This window comes from Phoca vitulina, unplaced genomic scaffold, assembly GCF_004348235.1.
Source record: "Phoca vitulina isolate PV1807 unplaced genomic scaffold, GSC_HSeal_1.0 scaffold26, whole genome shotgun sequence".
Classification (NCBI taxonomy): domain Eukaryota; kingdom Metazoa; phylum Chordata; class Mammalia; order Carnivora; family Phocidae; genus Phoca; species Phoca vitulina.
The window spans coordinates 9,697,428-9,719,416 of NW_022589729.1; the positions used below are offsets into that span (position 1 = coordinate 9,697,428).

General features: G+C 36.9%; 1 protein-coding gene across 1 annotated transcript in view; it reads left to right on the plus strand.

The window, feature by feature from the left end:
• Positions 1-21,989, plus strand: part of USH2A (usherin) — a 682,897-nt gene that overhangs the window by 450,830 nt on the left and 210,078 nt on the right. Inside the window, exons 41-43 of the mRNA XM_032422367.1 lie at positions 7,088-7,422; positions 8,357-8,479; positions 19,161-19,324. Coding sequence (XP_032278258.1) covers positions 7,088-7,422; positions 8,357-8,479; positions 19,161-19,324 — 622 coding nt within the window. The remainder of the gene's footprint in view (positions 1-7,087; positions 7,423-8,356; positions 8,480-19,160; positions 19,325-21,989) is intronic.

The window sequence follows — 21,989 nt, forward strand, 5'->3', positions numbered from 1 at the left end:
GGGTAAAGTTTAGATTAGCTTGGCTAGGGAGCTCAGTCTCCCAGGCTCTCACCTACCAGGTCAGGAATCTCAAATCTCTAAAAATGTACCTGAAATATATGGCCATTTTACATTAATGAAAGTTTTTTCTTAAACCATACCTTTAATTAATTCTCATTTTATTTATATCTAGAAAATCAAAAGTTATCAATGAAGAGACTCTTCAGGAATATTCAACTGAATCTAGTTTAGGCTGATATGTATTTAAATATTAAAATGACATATTCGTGCTTCAGTATTATTGGCTCATATTACGTTCAGAAAGATCTTAAAACTGCCAAAGTACATCTTCCAGTGATATGGCTTATCACAAAGGCGTGTGAGTGCAGTAGACTGATTTCTCTTTGTAAAATATAAGATTTAAAAGTTAAAACTGCATATACATAAAATATTAATGAGAAAAAAGCAGAAGTATTGTCATTAGTACATTGGTTAAGAAATTGACTCAACATTTACCATATAGAGTCATTCTGAATATTAGGATGAAGGAAATAGTCAACAATGTTAACAGCAACAACAATAATAACCAGTTCTGCTAACATTTATTGAACAGTAACATACCTTCATGAGTGCCTCTTTAAGCCCTGAGGATGCACCAGAGACCAAAACAGAATCCTTACTTTCATGGAGCTTACATTTTAGACAGCACTACACGAATAAATATATGCCCAGCAGTGACAAGGACTTGGGAGAAAAAAACAAATCAGCTTAAGAGGAATAAAGAATACCTGTCAATAGGATGGGGGAGAACAGGAATGGACTGGTATTTCTCCCTAGTTCTTTCTATATTGGGCCATATGTACTGTTCACAGCTACCCCATCCTGCCCATAAATAGTCATGGTCTAACCAGGAAAGCAAGGGAAACTCCATATACTTAGGCCAAATAGAAAACAAAGTAACATGGTAATAAGCGTAAAAAGGTGGTATTACTTGGCATACATTTGAGCTTTAAGAAGGGAAAATTGGAGAGCACAGCTGTATATCAAAGTCATATTCTTAATATTGTTTTTGATTATTTGATTATAAAGAAAATAAATAATATATGATGTCGAAGAGGTTATCTGAAAAAGTGAAAGCCATGCAGTTTTATTTGGTATTTAATCACTTAAGAAAATCCATTGCATTTTCTAAAGTTGGAAAAAATGCTTTACCAAAACTTGAAAAAGATAGTTCGGTAAAACTATAGACTAATTTCATATATGAATATAGATCCAGAACTTATCAATAAAATATTAGCAAATTGAATTAAGAAGTATATTAAAAGAATGACATGCCAGGAGTAATTTGCTTTGACTCCAAAAATGTAAGGATGGTTCAACATCAGGACATCTATCAACATATTTCCTAAGTCAACTGATCAAAGGAGAAAGCTCATACAATTTTTTATCAATAGATGCAATAGAAAAAGGACTTACAAGATTCAGCCACTATTTCTAGCAAAAATTCAGTGTAAAATCAGATTAAGATAAAGTCAGTTTCTAAGATTGCTGATGATTAAGACTCAACTCTTCACTTTATAAAAGTGAAATATTTAAAAGGTTGCTTATAAAGGTTTAGAGGTTGCTACACTGAAGTCTTGAGTACAATTGAGGACTAATAGAAAATAAAACATAAAAATAGCTAAGTTGTGTAACTGTGATGCCACAAAAAAACTTTGATGGTGATGACTCAAGCGCAGCCCCACCTTCCACAGCTGAAGCAGAATGAAAGACAACAGGTATGCAGTTCTCAGTCTTCATGCGGCAGAGTCATCACTAGGCTCAGACTGAAGCCACCCTCCGTGGCCGTGGGCCACGAGAAGCAGTAGTGTCCGCCGGATTTTGTCCATGCATTATGTTACTAGGGTGTTAACTCTTAGTGTTGCTCATTTACAAGTCTGATAATAACCCAGAGTGAAAAGAGTTGAGTCTTAATCACCATTATCACCTATTTATGAAGGTGGACCTGTCTTTGATGTCTGCTTAAATCAAACCATAACATATATATATAAACAAACATCTTATGGAAGAAAATAAAATAATGATGATGACTACTATTTATTGAGTTCATATTAAGCTCTAAGAATTGCTCTCATTCAATGCTTAATCCAGCCCTATCAGAGAGATGCTATTACTATCCCCATTTCACAGGCAAGAATACTGGGAATTGAAAGTATAAGTAACCTCTCTAAGATTACATATGAAGAAGAACTGGGATTCACCCCAAAGAAATATGGTGATTCCAAGAGCCCACACTGTTCTCAACTTCTTTAGACTGCAACAAATGGAGAATATGCTGTCTTCCTGGATGGAAGGACTTAATTCCACAATAAGTCAATCCTTCCAAGGTTGACATATACACCTAACATCATTCAAATCAGAATGGCAATAATGTTTTGTTTCAAACCTGATAAAATGATCTCAAGTTATATAAAGAAGGCTAAATGGTCGAACTAGCCTAGAAAATTGTGAAAGAAAAAAAATACTGAGGTGACGTCTTCTTCAGTATTTCAACTTACTATAAAGCCACTGAATTACAGCAGTATGGTGTTGGTGTAACAATAGACAAATGATCATTTGAGCAGACTAGACTTTAGATACAGATACAAGTAAACCTGGGAGCTTGGCTTATTGTAGAAGCAACATTTTATTTCATTGGGAAATAATGGTTTACCTTAAAAATGGTACTGGCCTGACAGTCTATGTGTAAGAAGAAAAAGATCTTTTTATTATATCATAACTAAATTCCAATAAATTAAAATTTTCATGTTAAAAAAATAGAAAGCTTAGAAAAATAATTTTATATAATTTAAAGATTAGGGGGATCTTTCTAAAGGAAAAAACAAAACAAAACAAAACCAAAAAAAACTCAGAAGCCTTAAAAGAAAAACTAGGGGCACCTGGGTTGCTCACTTGGTTAAACGTCTGCCTTTGGCTCAAGTCATCATTCTGGGGTCCTGGGACTGAGCCCCATGTCCAGCTCCCTGCTCAGTGGGGAGCCTGCTTCATCCTCTCCCTCTGCCTTTCCCCACTCTGCTCATGTTCTCTCTCTCAAATAAATAAATTAAATCTTTAAAATTAAAAAAAGATAAAAGATAGTTATATTTAGCTAGAAAATAAATTGATCGTTTCTTACAAGGCGTAAGACTCCCTCAAAAAAAGAAAAAAAGTTAAATTCTAAGAGATAGATTGGAAAAATACATCTGTAACACGCAGTATAGAAAAATAGATTTCCCCATAATATACAAAGACTTCTAATACTTTATGATAAAAAGGTAATTCAATAGAAAATGTATAAAATATGGATAATTTAAAGAGGATGATATGCAAAGGGTCAATAATATTTGGAAATATTTATACCTCACCAAAAAAGCCAAGAGAATGCAAATTAATTAGAGAAATAATTAAGTAATAATTAAGAAAAAAAGAAATAATTAGAGAAATAAAAAAGTAATAAACAAGCAAAAACTAAAACAAGTGGTAATTTTACCAGTTTGTGAGGATGCAGATCATGGACATTCTTTCATTGTCTGCGATAAAGTGAATTACCTCAACCTGTTAGAAAGTAATCCCTCAATAATGGTTAAAATTAAACATAATAAACCTTCTAGCATAGCAATTCTTTCTCATCTACCCAATAAAAAATAAATACAACAATATGTGTGCATACATTTTCACATATTGTTTTTAGCAGTAAAGAAATGTCAATAGGATAAAAGCTGAATAATTTGTTTTCAGTCATGAAAGGAATATTATGTTACAGAAAAAAAGAATGAGTCTGTCCTCTATTGTTAAGTGTAAAAATTAAGTTGCAGATTAATAGGTGTAGAATAAACATGTTTTGTAAAAAATATTAAAAGAGAGAAAGCTTATATATGTGTGGGTATATTTGCTTTGCTTATATGAGATACCAGAAAGTATGGGAGAATATATCCCAAAATATCACCTACTCATTTTAAGAGGGTAGCTGGCAGGGGAGAGGGATGGGAAGAGGTAGAGGTGAAGGGCCATAATCAACTTTTCATATATATATATAGCTTTGTACTCTTTCTCTAATTTCAGGATGTAAACCTAATATCTGAAATGAAAAACTAATGTTAACAATTTTAAAAGAAAAAGATGGCATTTTGAAAGAGAAAATTTAATTTTATTTCAACAAATATTTATTATACACCTTATTCCGTATGAAAAGCTTTACCAGGAAGTCTGTTGTTAAGAAAATTGCTATATGGAGTCAAGTATTCCACGCGGTTGGTCCTTGTATATTCATATGTTGTATTGATTAAGTAGCCTTAGAGTTATGCAATCACATGTAGACATGAAGGCATCCAAAAAAATAATAACTAAAAAGAAAAATGGAAATCTAAACTAAATTAAGAGCCACTCAACTCAAAAATAATTATGGTAGGCAAGGCATCTCTGAAATAAGCATTTTATTTCTAGCCAGTAACTATAATTCTAAGTAAAAGATTTCAGTGTAAAATTGCTGTTTTAGAGAACACATCTCTTGCTTATTTGGATCAGGAAGAGACTCTTTGGTCTGAGTTTTCTGGGATGCAGCAATATTTCATAATCCTTCCTGTGGACCATGTCTATGTAAAAAACCACGGGAAGTTAAACTGAAAGTTTTAATCTCATACATTTTGGCCATACTATAATAAATATGGTCTTATGCCTAGGAAAGAATAGAATACAATATTTAGCTAGCTTGCTCCTTAAAAATCTTGGACACGTCTATTTTTAATAATGGCTCCAGGATATTATCAGGAAGGTAATCCAATTAGATGCCACTTCTGTTAGCTTACTGACTATGATGACACTGGCCTTCTCCACGTAAAAGTCCTTCGAAAAATTTCTGTAGAAATAGATTCATGTCTTCCAATTGAATACTGTCAAAAAGACATTTTTCCCCAAGTCTAACTTTTTAATTGAGAAAAATAACTAATTTCTGGATGTAAGCATTTATAGGAGAGAAAATTGGGATTTTTTTTTTTTTCCCCAAAGATCGTCAGATGACTGTCTCCAGTGTCATTATATCAAATCTCTTAATCTCTTCTGGATATTTTATCCAAGTTTTATCTCTTTTTTTAAAGATTTTATTTAATTTGAGAGAGAGAGAGAGCGCATGAGCACAAGTGGGGGGGGCAGAGGGAAAGGGAGATGCAGACTCCCCGCTGAGCAGGGAGCCCCACACGGGGCTCGCTCCCAGGACCCTAGGGTCATGACTTGAGCTGAAGGCAGATGCTTAACCAACTGAGCCCCCGAGGCATCCCTCAAGTTTTATGTTATGAATGCTTTTTCTCAGCCTCAGTACCAAGTTCCAAATCAATTCACTATTAGCTCAACTGCACAGACTATCTCCAAGTTTTAATTCTTTCAAGTGCTACCAAACCTTGACCTGAACTCAGAATGTTCTGGCTCGAGAGGCAAAGAAGTGGTATTCCACATATCAGTCGGGCTGAATTTAGCTGTCATAACCTTTCCATTTTTCATTTACGTGACAAGTATCAAGAAGCCCCCTGAGTTTGACTTTGACTCATTTTTTGAGTTCACAGAGCACTGCACCTCCAAAATAAATAGAATCCTGTGTCTGTTCTACAATCTTTGCTCTTTAGGTTTCTTTGATTTTTCTCTACATCCAGACACATCTGCTATGCTCATAAAGAACACATTTAAAGCTTCTTTTCACCCCAGCACAGTGTGGACCACTCCAAGAAGTTTTTAAAATTAATGATTTTAAGCCATGTAGTAAAATCTGAATAGGTATTAGGTCTTGCTAATTATAAATTAGGAAAGCAGTTATCAAGCAACTAGACAACTGACATGTGGTGGGAGCCCATTTTGTTGCCACTTGTTAGTAAGAATGCCCTCTGAAAATCTCAGGTGATATTCCTTCCGGAGGAAACTGTTTTCCCTTTTATTTAAGAATGAAACATGTTGGTCAGTCCTTCTCTATAATTTTTCTGTTACTTTTTTCTGACTTTGATTTTGTTTAGAGTTACAAATGTGGATATCAATATATATTGCTCTATGGAAATCTTTTAAATTTTCAAAATAACCGTATGCTAAGGAAAAAAATGTACTCTAATCAGCTGTGACTACAGTTACTTACTGAACTCCATCTCTGTGTGCATGGCATTAAATGGGTATACAATTTTGGCCCTGCCATCAAGAAACTTACTAAGAGATGAAATGTATACTCTAAAATTTAAGGAACGGTGCAAGGCAATGATAAGAGAGCAACCAGAATAGTATGTAAAAAAAGTGATTTTTTAATGGTCCATGTACATTTTTCTAGGGTTCTTTTACCCCCAAAGCATGAGTGTGTTACCAGTATGGCCTTACAAAATTTAGGAAAAAAAAAGGGGGGGAATATTAAACATTGTAGTATTCCATTACAAAATATTTCTTTTTTTCTGGTGTTCAGGTCCATGTGTTAGTTAAACAGGATCATCCTTTGCTTGCGTTTTTAAAGGCTTATCTCTTATCTCTGAGAATAGAAGTTGCTATTGCTTTACTTTCTACATTATGCACATGTGAGATTCAGGAACTCAATTATGCATCCTCAGAAAATGCAAAGAATGTTCCCCCACCCTCACCACCCAAAAAAAAAAAAAAAGTAGTGACATATTTAGAGTACATACTAACAATGCAAAGCAGGGAGTTCTGATGTTTCATTTAATTGAGTTATAAACAAGAAAACTGTCAAATCCTGCCACTGCCCCATGGATGCATGTGGATGTGTGAATTTCCTCCATGTGTGTGCTCTGTGTCCTTTAGAACACCCACCGTGGAGATGAATCACTAAGGTGTGTATTAGTCTGACAGTCCTAGAAAGTATCACGACAAAAAGCCAAACCCAGGAAACAGCATTTCATTTAGTTCCTGGTGTACTGCTAATTGATCCCAAACCCTTCATTACTGTCTAGTGCAAAAGGCTAAGTCGAAAGGAGGCATTTAGAAAGTGGCTTAAGTGAAAACAAGGCACGGCAAAATTCTAGGTCTTGTGAACTTCACTTGCTCTGTTCCTGTGTTGTCACACTGATTCTAAATTTATCTTTTATTTCAGGTCACTTGGAAACCCCCACTCATGCAGAATGGAGACATACTTAGCTATGAGATCCGCATGCCTGATCCTCACCTCACAATAACCAATGTTACTTCCTCCGTGTTAAGTCGAGTAATTACTCATCTGATTCCTTTCACTAACTACTCTGTCACCATTGTGGCTTGCTCAGGAGGTAACGGGTACCTAGGAGGGTGCACAGAGAGTTTACCTACCCATGTTACCACCCACCCCACCCTACCTCAGGGCATTAACCCGTTGTTGGTGATTCCACTAAGTGAATCATATGTTGGGATTTCATGGCAGCCACCATCCAGACCAAACGGACCCGATTTGAGGTAAGAGAAAGTGACTGTGCTTTTGGATTCTGCTATGGTCTTATCTCCAAAGGAAGGAAGGAAGGAAGGAAGGAAGGAAGGAAGGAAGGAAAGAAGGAAGGAGACTTTTATTCATGTGTGAATGTAGAACTAATTCTAATTGGATACCCCCTACTCATAACTTGAATACGATTTCGTATTGTATATCTCGACTTACATGGAGCCATGAAAGTTCGAGATAGAAATATAATTTTGTGAAGCTCTAAAACCCCTTGAAACAACAATCACTGTTCTCTAACAATTCTTGATGTAATCCTTCTCTTGGTTTTCAGAATATATTTTTATTATATGTTAGACAAACTTGATGCATGTTCTAAATGATACATTTACACAAAAATGTCTCAAAATTCCAAAGCTAACACAATAATTCTCTGGCAGGGTATTATTATCTGGAAACTTGTAAAGAACGTGGTCAGGGACATAGATAAGAGGAAAGAAACGTGTGTGATTCTGAAATAGCTTTGTAACAACCTCAACTTGACACTTAGCCAAGAGTAGCAAGCTGATAATATTATCATTATTTATAAAGCACTGATGGGTTGATGTCTTAGGAAACCATTAACTTAAGCATTTTGTATTTCCACTTTGTGTGAAACTGGCGATAAAGTTTTGGCAAATCTGAAATAGAAGAAATCTAAAATGTTATCGTTCTTACTAATAATAGTAAAATGTGAATGTAGCTGATTGTTTCAAAATAATTGAATACCTGAAACTTGAGCCAGAAGGCAGTGATTATCTGGAAAAAAAAAACAAAAAACTTCGTGATTGTAAATTAAGTTTTTTTTTTTTACGTTTATGTGCACACACCAGATACTCATACCATGAAACAACATGAATTTTGGTTAATAACATTAGTTGAGATAATCCCGATGTTTCTGCTTGTCTTTTGCTTTAGATATGAGCTTCTGAGACGTAAAATCCAGCAACCACTTGCATCAAATCCCCCAGAAGATTTAAATCTGTGGCACAATATTTATTCAGGAACTCAGTGGTTTTATGAAGATAAGGGTCTTAGCAGGTGAGATTACAAAAACTATAAAAACAAAAGCTGGCATTTAGTCTTGGGCACGTTGACCAGTTCAGAGCATCTTCGTGTCTTCGTTGTGTGCATGTTATCAGTTGTGCAATAAAACATGTTTGGTGATTATCTGTGGCATTAATCATCGAACTGCAACAGTCAGCATGTTTCATGTTTGCCGTCTTAACTGTACGCTTAAAATAAGCCTTTTGAAGTCGAACTTGTACATGTTTGAGTCTTAACCTATTGCCTTTGTCACAGCTCTAGCGAGACATGAAAACTTAATAGAGGAATTTGGAAAAACTGAATATCTACAAAACGGGGGGGAAGTGGGGGAAAATGACTGGGCACTTACCAAATGCTTACTACTTCTGGAAAATAATTGTTACAAGTCATTGATGCAGCCCACAAAAAACTTAGTTAGCATGCCTGGGACTTGAAAGAATTCAGCCTCGGGTTTAAAGGAAGCAGGAGAAAGGCAAACGGGCAATGTCAACAAAGAGCACTGCGTGGGGGAGCCCGCGGACCTCGGGGGGTTTCACCCTGTGCCGGAGAACCAGCTTTGGGACTTCATGCAAGTCACGTAACTTCTCCAGCCTTAACTTTGGATGTCGATAAAATGAAGAGATTGGATGGGATTAAATGATTTCTCAATCAATGTAATCAAATTGCCGGAAAAAAAAAAACCCACAAATATTTTATGAATGCTTTTCAGACATGTTTTTCAATAACTTTACTATCAGCTTCATTATTTTCCTGGACCCACCACTGACTCGCTCTACTCTGAACGCTGTTTACAGCTTTGGCCTTGCATCTCCCCTCTTCCTCACCTAGGCTTGTCCGGCCTCGTTCACATCACTTTCAGGGCCTGTGATGCGCCACACTTCCTCACTGAGCTTCTCCCCCTTGCTGCCCTCTCCCTTTGTCTGACTAGATTATCCATCACACGTTGGCCGGGAAGTTTCCTAGCGGGCTTCCCTGCCCACTCTTCCTGGTCTGACTCAGCTGCCCCTTAAAGCATTCTTACAACACCCTCATATAGCACTCGTGTCAGTAATGTACCTGGCGACTTGTCTGGACACCCCGTTATGTCGTCAGATCCACCCTGAAGCAAGGCTTTGCCCTCGTGACTTCCGCACCCTCGGTCCCTAGCATCCTGTCTGCACATCGTGGGCCCTGGAATAGTTGTTAAATGAAAGAATATGTTAACTCAGTGAAGGGTGGGTTATTTCATTTCTCTGTGCCTTTGGATGTTAATTGTAGTGTTATTGTCTTTGGGGAATGGATAAAATTAAGGAAAATTCCCATCCATCTTGAAGGATTGTGATGGGAAAACCTTACAGATATCGTAAGGTTCTTGGGGGAGGGGGGAGGCAGCACGTGAATCTGATGAAGCAATAGAGTAAACCACATGAAATTGCCATTTCTGTAAGTCAACCTAAATTATCATGGTCAGTAGACTATTCTGCTTTACTTCATCCAACATCATTCTATAATTATCACTTCAGTTGAAGAAATTTATGTATTCAGCAATTTCTTCTTGCTTACTCTCTGCTGAAAGGCACTGGGATAAGACAGAAATGAATTCAGCATTGGCCTCAAAGACCTCACTGTCTAGTGGAGGAAAACAGACTGCACCCGTGGCTATGTGTGCACTAATTGCTTTTTTTTTTAAGATTTTATTTATTTATTTGAGAGAGAGAGAGAGAGAGAGAGAGAGCATGGTGGGGGGGGGGGGGGGGCTTGACCCTGGGATCACGACCTGAGCCGAAGGCAGATGTTTAACCAACTGAGTCACCCAGACACCCCCGTATTAATTGCTGTCATCCCAGTTCACTACTTAGTCACCAACACTCACTAGGGAAATCATATAGAAAAGCAGCTTTCTATGATCTGTGAACTCTAAGTGCCTTAAATATACCATTTTCCAAAATAAACAGATCTTGACTATTTAACGTGACTGAGTCAGATGTTTAGCCATGAGATGTTTGTCTGAAAAAGAGAATAAACCTCAGAGAGTTAATGTTTCTTTGTAGAAGAAAGGAAAAGTTATAAAAGAGAGCCAAAGCGAAACACTTATTATCGAATTTTTAGTTATGCCTCTAAGAATTTTTAATGAGAAGTCCAAATCTGAGATTTAAGAAAAGAGATATAGTTAAATCCCCACAAATCAAGTTGCAATGTAAGGTGACATAAACACATGGATGAAAGCTGCTTCCGGAAGGGAAGTACACATCTGACAAAATATGCTGAGTGGTATTTTGACTAGCCTCATAATGCTAAATGTCAAGGGATTGTTTTTTTTCCTGCTAGGACTAGCAAAAAAAAAAAAAAAAAATTATTTTTTATTCAAAAACTGCTATGACCCATGTAAGCAGCTTGTGGTAAAAAACAACAACAACAACAAAAACAAAAAACAAAAAAAACCAATATACATTTCTTTTTAATATTAGAAATAAATGGTGTGAGTCTTCATATGATGAGAACATTTTTTTCTAGCCCTGTAGCCTTTGTAAGTCCAAAAATAGTCTAGGGGCCCCTTCAGCCCGTGGAGGGTTCTCTCACAACTCTGAGAGAAAACTGGAAATTAGTCTACTGGTGGGCACTGTGTGCTGTGACCGTTCTCCTGTTAAGAGGTGATCTTTCTCAGTAGAGGCAGGGCTGGCCCCCCTCCTGGTAAGCCAGCGGTCTCTCCGATTGCAGAGGGGAGGACCCGAGCTCTCAGCTCACTTTGTTACACACCTGTCTCACAGCTCCTTAATGACCCTACCCTTTGGCTTTTGTCTTCTTGACTTATTTGTTTGGTTGCTATTTTGGGGGGTGGGGAGGAGTAATTGAATTCTAATGCCTTTAAGAGGAACAAGTAATTTTCTATTCTCCTCAGACTCCATCAATCCTTCTTTCTTTCTTATCTTACATATACATAAATAAGTGGAACACTGAAGTGTCTCTCCCCATTTTCACCTGATATCACCATAGCTACGTCTAGAATCAGTTTTTTAAAAGGCATGTCTCTTGATATAAAAAGTAAAATTAACTTAAGATTCACTGGGCATCCCTTTATGAATGTATCTGTGAGTGTAAATACAAATTGAAGTCAGTTTCCTTGGTCACGTGATCTATTTTGGTTAGCTATATGTTTCTGATAGATAGAAAACACACCAATTTAATCTAAATTGTTATTATATTCTGAAGTTCAAATCATTCTAGTAATTATTTTTCCCATTATAACTCCATGTACAGAATAGAATATTGAGCTAATTAGATAACTTAGTTTAAACAAAAATAGTTTCGTTCTTATGATTATCTTAGGTAAGGAGTGATTTTGTCTGAGTTACACAGTTAAGTTTCCTCATTATTGAATTTTTACTCTGTGTAGACATGAACTCAATGTAACTGTAGGTTTATATGATTTGTCGGTTTCTAACTTTTCTTCCTTAATAATTCTGTGCAAAAAGTTATGGTTGTTGGGGGAACCATAACTTTGGGTTCCCTGACATTTTCATCACTTGGAAAACCTGGTGAACATGCTGTTATCATCTGATGCTGAGGTGAGCCAGGCAAGGTTTAATGGGGGGCAGCGACCTCCTCATTGTAAACATCAGCCCACCCTTATGATTTCCAGTGCTTTGTTTTCTGAGGGATCAGATAAAACTAGCAAGAGCAAAGTGACGGCATGTCTTCCTTTTTGCTCTGAATATGATGCAGGAGGAACAAGTTATAAGAAATAATAAGTTATTTTTTCTATTTTAAGGAAAATGTTGACTTGTAGATAATAGTGACTTAGCTTTCATTAAGTTTATAAAGGGAGATATGTTCTAACTCCTGTTCCTTTCTATTATTTATAAATTTCTAAATGTACTTCTTTGCAATAACAGTCTGGAAAGAGACTTCCATGTGACTCCTCAAGGATCCATTAATTCTTTCTTTTTTTTTTTTTAATTTTATTATGTTAATCACCATACATTTCATCATTAGTTTTTGATGTAGCGTTCCATGATTCATTGTTTGCATATAACACCCAGTGCTCCATGCAGAACGTGCCCTCTTTAATCCCCATCACCAGGCTAACCCATCCCCCCACCCCCCTCCCCTCTAGAACCCTCAGTTTGTTTCTCAGAGTCCATAGTCTCTCATGGTTCGTCTCCCCCTCCGATTTCCCCCCTTCATTTTTCCCTTCCTGCTATCTTCTAATTCTTATCTTTAAACGAAAGTATTCAGGGTGCCTGGGTGGCGCAGTTGGTTAATTGTCTGACTCTTGATTTCAGCTCGGATCATGATCTCAGGGTCCTGGGATTGAGTCCCACGTCGGGCTCCATGCTCAGCGGGCAGTCTGCTTGAGGATTCTCTCTCTCCTTGTGCCCCTCTCCCCCCCTACCTCTAAAATAAGTAAATAAATCTTTTTTTTAAGATTTTGTTTATTTATTTGACAGAGAGGTACGGAGAGCCAGAGAGCACAAGCAGGGGGAGTGGCAGGCAGAGGGAGAAGCAGGCTCCCCACTGAGCAGGGAGCCCGATGTGGGGCTCGATCCCAGGACCCTGAGATCATGACCTGAGCCAAAGGCAGACACTTAACCATCTGAGCCACCCAGGTGCCCCATAAATAAATCTTTTAAATAAATAAATGAAAGTATTCAAAATTAAATATTCATCTTATTTTCAAAAAATAGTTGGACTTGAGTGTTTTAAAATTAAATTCTTTAGCTAAATATATCATAAAATCTAAGTTTAAATTTTACTGGCATAGATTCTGATTTTTTTTAAACCTTCCAAAATGAAATGTCTCAAGTCCTAAAAGAGGATGTAGTTTCTGGGGGATAATATTAAAAAGAATATGCCTTTCATTCCCCTCCTTTGCAATAAGAGCAAATGTACAGAGAGGACATGTCCTGTTTTGCTAATATGGAAAGACTGGGCCAGTTCCATGAGACCTGTTCCTATAGCATAAGTATATTTAAGTTGTAGCTGTTAAGTAAAGAAGTTAACTTTGGACATACAGAGGGGTGAGTGGAAGGAATGCTTTTCTCCCGTGACCCCTAATGTGAGGTAGATCCTGTTACTTTCTTCATTAATATCAAAATGTGAATAAAAGTCGGGTCTCAGAATGAAAGCCAACTTCTGTGCGCATTGGTGTGCCATCTCATAGGAAAGGACTTATTCAAAATGAGCAAATATGTGTCTATTTCACATTTATTTATTTTTTTTTAAAGATTTTTTATTTATTTGACAGAGAGAGACACAGCGAGAGAGGGAACACAAGCAGGGGGAGTGGGAGAGGGAGAAGCAGGCTTCCTGCGGAGCAGGGAGCCCGATGCGGGGCTCGATCCCAGGACCCCGGGATCATGACCTGAGCCAAAGGCAGATGCTTAACAACTGAGCCACCCAGGCGCCCCCCCTCCTTTTTTTTTTCTATTTCACATTTAAATTAAAGTAGTAGAGTCATGGTGTGTTTCTCCATTGAGATTTTTTTTCATCGCTCTAAATTTACCTCCAAGCTATCCTTTTCCAAATGCCATCATATGAAACCTTACCTCATGAAAAATGAGCCTCCACATGTGGAAGAATGCATTTTTGTCATAGGAGATTTTTTTCCCTAGTGTTTTATTCAAAACCAAAAACAAACAAGCCAAAAAAAAAAAAAACAAACAAACAAAAAACGAGTTTCATTGCATTTCTTTCTAATGTGATGACAGAGTAGAACAAAGACAGAAATTACAGCAAAATTATTTTAGGTGTAGCATTCTGGTAGCATAATTATAGATGGCCACAATAATATGACAGCAGCAACTTGCCCTCACAATCTAGAAAGTACCACGTTATGAAAACTTTTAAGGGTAATAAGCATTACTCTTCAATATCAAAAGAAAAGCATCTTCAGTAGCATTTTTAGAAACAGTAAATAAGTGGTATAAAGAACAGGCAGATACCATCAATGAAATATTTAAACAACTGCAGATTTAAGCAGTAGGAACAGTGCTGCTTTTTTGTTTGCTTATTTATTCATTCCCACAAAGGATTTGGGGATGTAAGGAACAGTATGCTATTAGAGGTTTCTCAAACCTTCCCATGTGTGATGCCTTACTCCAGCACATGCTGGGCTGTGGCAGATATGAAGAAGAGTTAGTGGAAGAAGCAAGTGAATAGCCTGCATTTTCAGAAGCATGATTTATATTGGTGACAATATTGACACATGAATTCTGTTAGGACATCAATAAAGTTGACACATTTTTAATTCTGATGAAAATAACCTGAGGCATTCTGTGGCTGCACTGAAGAATCTTATTGGTTACAAAAACACATCAGACCCTTTCAAGGTACAAGCCTTCACACGTTTTGCCCTGGAATCATGCTTCCCTCTAGACAAATGTCTTCGTTGCACAAAATGCTGCTTGTCATCAATACCTAGCCCAAATGTTACTTCCTCTGTGAAGACTTCCTGACTGGATGAGGTTCAACTAGATGCTCTCTCTGAAGCATGTTGGAAGAAAAAGGAATAAATGAACCCATATTTTAGGGGTTCTCATTTAAAAACATATTTCTGTAAATACGTATGTTCTCCAGTAGAACAGATATCATGTTCATTATGTTTAGCACCTAGAATGTTGTTAGTGTTCAACAAATATTCTTGAATGAATGAACAAATGAATGAATGAATGAATGAATGAATGAAATAATGTAGCAACTTGAGAGACAGTATAATGTGTAAAAGAAACATCTTGCTAAGTTTCAGTAGGGCTTATTTCTCTATTGGACAGGTATATTTTTGTGATGCTAATTTACCAAATCATGTATGACCTGAAAGTTATGAGACTGAATGCTTTAGTAACTATGAAATATCCATTCATTCATTTATGAAATTTGCTACTCTGTAAATAAACAGATTCCTGGGTCATAAAAACTTCAACATCTAAAAGGCACCCAACTTTCTAATTCACTTGAGTAGTAACAACTGAACCTTGAAATGAGTACATTTCCATAAATAAGTTTTTAATATAAATTATCTTTTACAAGGAAAAATACCATAGTCATTTCTGTAACACAACAAAGTTTTCCATTTTCTGTGTGTTGGTGAAGGGAGAGCTTGAGGGTGGTCTCAGCAAATTAGTAATTTAGAGAATAACTATTGTAATAACCCAGTCCTCCTAAATTGACCTCAAACAGTTGGTTTTACTAGCTCTATATAAAGTGTTCATTCACTTTGCAGATTTCAAAAGCTGTTTCCTACAGAGTTTGAAATGGTACATTTTTCAAGATATCCCTAGGGACCACAATTAGTATTTAGAGAAGAAATTGGTTTGATATACATAAGTTTTGCATGAGGATATGATGTCAATCAGTCTAGCATTTTTCTTTTAAAAGTATCCTTTTATTATTAACTAAATGGAATGTCACAATTGATGTCAGTAATCAACACCTCAGTCCATCTAAAAACCAGCATATCTTGAGTGGATGGGAAAAAAAAAAACACTTTAAGCACATTAATACATATATTCTTTTTTGACATGAAGTGGCAAAATATAAACTGACACATATAGTCATAAGTATATATACTGACTAACATAAAGATTAGACTTTGGATGCAATGAAAACGATGTATTTTAGTATTTCATTTAGGAGAATTCAAGATTTTATATCCCTAAAATTTTAACTTAACCATTTGAAAGTTAAAGAAAATGCAAAAGACAGATGCATGACATCAAGTCAAATGCCTATTGATTTCTCATTTAGATAAAATAATAAATAGTGGAAAGAATTTAAGATTAGAAGCGAGGAGCCTAGAGACTTGCTTAGTCATCTTAACTAGTTGTATAACCTTAGGCAAAACCACTTAACTTCTCAGGGTCTCAGTTTTCTTATCTGTAAAATGTAGCAGGTATTTTATTATTTGAAGTGGATAAACTCTACAGCCTTGTCTCGCTCAAAAATTTTAATATTACTTTGGAAACAGTCCCTCCAATTATCTATATGGCCTCAATTTCTTCTATGTAGATATAAATTGTATATTTCACCACAAGTAAATTATGATGGAATAGCTTAAAGGCCCTACAGAAGTTGTTTACGATGTTAATTACACTTGCAGAAAAGAACCACACAAATGGTATCACTTTAAAGCCATAAAGATTACTAAATGTATAATAGCATAGACATGTGGAAGAAAAATTCAACTATTGTAGGAGAGAAGACTAGGCATCCAGACTCTAGCTAAATTTGTTTTAAGCCGTTTTATGAAGTAAAACACAATTAAAAGTATTTCACCCAGGGAGAAAGCTATTGAAGTCAGGGTCACTGGTTCAATTCCCAAGTGAGCCATTAACTTTTGTTTCATTCCATTGTCACAGACTCACTAACCTCTTAACCCCAACTCACCATCTTTCAAATTCATACAAGTGGTTACAGAGGAAATTTGGTGAGACTGTTTGGATATGTAAGCAAAAATCTATCCCCAGCGCTAGAAAAATAATTCAAAGGTCAAGCCCCAGTGATATGACATCATCCAAGTATTGACAGATCAGATTATCCTTAGGATGATTATTACTGTTATTATCACCATCATTATTATGGTGGCAGCATTGCATCATGGTTAAAAGAGCCAGCTCTAGAATTAGACTGGGTTTGAATCTGCACTGTCCCACTTACCGGCTTGACAAATTGGACAAGTTATTTAACTCTTCGAGTCTTATTTTCCTCATTTTCAAAATAGTTGTTATAATAGCACCTTGTAGGGTAATTGTGAGGAACGAGTGAGTTAATCCATGTGGAAAATCCCTGAAACATATTAACTACTAAGTAAATGCTACTATTATCTTTCAGTTGTCTTGGTCACGTTGACTGGTTGGCACTTGCCGAAAAGTGTCTGTAGTGGCTTCCTCCAGCTGCTAGGAGCAAACTGGACGACATAAAACAATAGAAGTGTATTCTCTCACACTTCTGGAGGCTGAAAGTCCAAAACCAAGGTGTTGTCAGGGTCATGCTCCCGTCAGTCTCTGGAGAAAAGTTGTTTCTTGCCTGTTCCAACTTCTGGCAGCCAGTTGTTGCTTGGCGTGTGATGGTCTAACTTCAATCTCTGTCCCTGTCTTCACATGGCTGTCTTCTCCCTCTGTGTGTCTCTGCATCAGAATTTTCCTCTGTTTTTATAAAGACATCAGTCCATTGCATTTAGGGCTTTCCTGAACCTAGTCTGACCTCAACTTGACTATATCTGCAAAATCCCTATTTCCAAATAAGTTCACGTTCACAGGTACCAGGGGTTGGGACATAAACATATCATTTGTTGGTGGGGGGAGGCACTCAATTCAACCCATTACAGCATAAAAAGCAGAAAAATAGAAAGAAAATAAAGCACAAGAAGAAAGGGTAAAGCAAACAAATGTAGAAAATCTGATGCTAGTACTTATTTGGGGGAAATAGGTAAATAGCCTCAAAGAAATCGCTGAGTCCTTACCTATCACTACAACAGAGAAACACCTTACATGTGGCTGAGGCAGAGCCCAGCAAAATATCTTTGGACCATGAGTGAGAAACAAGATGACTTCAACAAGCAGTAGAAGCAGACTTCAACATAGGTGGCAGCAAAATGCTGTGAGAATCCTGACAATTATTTGGCACAATCCTGCAAATGGCATCCTCCCTTTGTCAAGCCTGATCAGTTGTGACTTATCGAGACATGGTCCATGGGCCCTGCATTGGATGCAAGGTAACTTGGATGACATCATAAACCCAAAGAAGGTGATGATGATCTGAGGCCAGCATTTGCACTGAGTACTGGATGTCCCCGGGGATAGTGATGTGTTGTGCAACATGTTTTAAGCAAATTTCGTGGACTAAACAATTGTCCACGCAAAGTCTGACTGTGTCTATAAATAGCATTTTCCTATCTGGGCAGTTTTGAACCAAATGAAGAAAGCATGATAGTCTTCTGCCTGAAAGAGCCAAAAAGGATTAAAAAAACTGATGGCTTTACTCTATCATTGATTTAATACATGACTTGGAAAGTCCTCATCATATCACATCACCATGTCCAGTTTTCTCTTTCTGCAAAGCAGTATTCAGTTTCCACTGTATTGACTCAAGTAAATATGTTCACATGATGGCAAAATGCAGCTTGCTGTAGCAAAATTCTTGGCGGGAGAACGTTGTACCCTTGGTCACAGTTACGATTTAATTTAGGGGTTTATCTGTCTTCCAAAGAGACTATAGGAAGGAAGGATAGGTGTAGGAAGAAAATGGTGATGAAGGATTCTGATATTTGAAAATGGATGAGTTTCCCAAAAGAAGAGCATAAAACTGTCTGGATAAAATTCAGATAGAACCCTGGCAGGTTGCCAGATTTGTAATTGCATCTTGAATTGAGCTATAATCCTTACCACTTCCGAAAACAATAAGAGTGAGAAAACGATAAACCACATTTGTTTTACATAGCGGGTATTTGCTTTAGCATTCCTAATAAAATATTTTCCCTGACACTTTGGTGAAGGCTCCAGAGCCACAAAAATAGTTATATGTTTTTTTGTGTAGGGAGGAAAAAGAAGATAATTCTCTTTTGTAGGGGGAAACAGAAAATTGTGGATTTTGAAGGGATTAAAAAGGGAAATCCTGTATTTTGTAAGGAAAAAGAAATGTGTGTGTTTTGTCTTCCGTAAAAGAGAAACTGATAATGACTTTTTAAAAAACGACCTTTCAGGTTTACAACGTACGAGTATAAGGTGTTTGTACACAACAGCGAGGGTTTCTCACCGAGCCAAGGAGCTACCGTGACGACATTAGCTGGTCTTCCAGAGAGGGGAGCCAATCTCACCGTAACTGTTGTTAACCACACGGCCATAGATGTGACATGGGCTAAACCAAGTAAGTAAGCTTCTCATGTCTTTAGTTCCCCTTAGCGTATTATACCAAAATGAATTTTAAATGGACGCATAAAAAACAACAACAACAACAACAACAACAACAACGGAAAGCTGAGATGCTTGTGTATTCTACAGAGTCAGACTCTCTCCCTACTTGACATCCTTCCTGGGCCTTCTCTCTCTCTTCCATTCCTTTTGGTTGGGGATGTAGTTTCTGTCACACCAGCCAGTTGTACTAGAAATGTTCGTGTATTAATTTGATAGAATGTAATACTGTGCACTTTCCCACGGAAAGCTCTGCCCCCCATCTTGTAACTCAGCACTTATTAGCAAGAACCATTGATTAGGATGCAGTCATGTGAGGGATTTTTCTGAGTGAATCATCTTCAATGCTGGGTGTAGACAGAATTCCAGCTTGACAGAGGAACATGGAGCCTGGACATCACCACTGGGCTTGCTTCAATAATGCAGGGGGCTCGCCCTGACCCCATTCAGAACATACTTTTGTGGGTAGTTAGAAGAGCTCACAGATGGATCTAATCTTCTCCTGCAACTTTAGAAACAAAAAACTGAAATTTCAGATCTCGTTGGTCAGCAGAGTAGCGTTTAATAGCAGAACTGTTATTTTGTAGTGATCCATTATCACAATTAGAAAACAACACTGGATTTATCATGGAAATATATGTTGTAACCATTCTTAGAAGTACCACTTGAGATCTGGCTAATAGTTGAATTAAAACTTGCTAGAATATTACCAAATATTGAGAAATATCTGATTCAGAAATCCCCAAGTAAAATGTTTGTCTTATGAAAGAAAACTGTACCTGCTAGAGTAATCATCTACAGTTATGTAGAAAGATGAAAAACTACCCTTGGCTGGGGAATAGTAACCATGTGATTTTCATCCAGCCTTTGAGTTTTGTTACAGCCTAAGACATGCTTCCTGTTCCATTTAGAACATCTGAGTGAATTTGCCTCCATGTTATATTTTATCAATTGCGAATTAAAACCAGGATTAGGTGAGATTAACAGTAAATTAAAATCTGTACCGGCTCTGTTGATCTATGTTGCCACTAAATAACCCATTTTTACAGAAGACTATCATCCTAGGGTTTTTATAAGGTTGCAGGTTTCTAATAATCTGTGTCACCTCTATTGGGATCTCTTAAGCCATTTAAATGGAAGAATGGAAGTTAATTGATGCTTATGATTACACTCTGAGACACCTCTGGGAAAAATACAAAGTTTTTACTTGGAGATGGATTTTTATGTATAATATATTTTCACTCATCTCTCTCTTTCCTCTCTACTTTACCCTCACCACCTGATTCATTTTAAAAGCTTGCTCATAAAGGTGGATGTCCTCCCCCTCATCTGACATTTGAATACTGCTGTTAAGATCCAGCTGCTGAATTTTCACCAATATAGGTCCTTTACATTATAATTGCATGCCTGAAGTAAGCGTGCTTATAAAAACTGACAAACTTAATAGATCTGCAGCATCTCGCTGAAGTTTCATTACCTTGGTAATCTGAACCTCTGACCTTCGGGATGTAGGTAATGCAATCTGCTGTTATTTCCATTCATACCTTAGAAATATTTCAGATAACTATTTTGAGCACAAAGGTTAACTCTCAGAAGAGGGTCAACTCTCCGAAAGCTTGTCGCATTATCATTTTCTTCCTTCGTGCAACCTGCTAGCGTTAAGTAAATTAACTAGTTACTCCTCTGTGATAGGGCCACCTATTTTTTGCTATTTTAATTTAGGTTGTTTCCTTGACTTCCGGGATACGTTTGGCACATTGTTGAACATGCTAGAAGGCACAAAACTGAAGGATGAAAGTCAGTTGGATACATTTATAAATATTTACTTATTAAAAATTGCCTTTCAAAAAAACATAAAATGTATTTAAAAAAAAAAGAACACATATTCTCTCTTAACTATGACCTCCCCATGGATACACCATTTTGATAGATGCATATTTCTGGTAAATTTTTACTAACCACAGATTAACAGGAATGTTACTGAGCATTTTAGAAGCACCCATTTTAAATTTTGCATTGCTGTGTGATGTCATGTGAGGTAAAAGCCTCCCTGCATTCCTTCAGTTCATTTTTAGGGTTCATATTGTAAACTGGCAGCACATGGACCATGTTTACTTCCTCCATCCCCCCTACACTGTTTTGCCTATGGTATTTTTCTTAAAGAATATTTTGCCAACATTTAACAATCAGAAGATTTCACATAAAGATGATGATTCGGGGATTGATTTGAAAAATCAAATGATTGAGTGAAACTACTCCCACATTGCAGGAGGAATATTATCAGTGGGCACTGAGTAATGACTTCCTCTAGACAGGTCACACACTTCTATCTTCCTGGTCCCTATACAGACATGAGGTTCTTATCCCTGTTAAATATAATAAAAGAGAATATTTCAGCCTAAGTGAAACACCATGAAGATAAATTATATTAGTGAAAACAATCACATTTTTATAAAAAGGGATACAAAAATACCTTCACTTCAGTTATTCATACAATTCTCAGAAAAGCCCTGTGAGATAGAAACTGGCACTTTGAGACTCACTCAACATTATAGTGAGGAAGCAGAAGTTCCCAAACTCAAACTGAGGGCTGAGACATTCAATTTTCAGCTGTTTCTCAT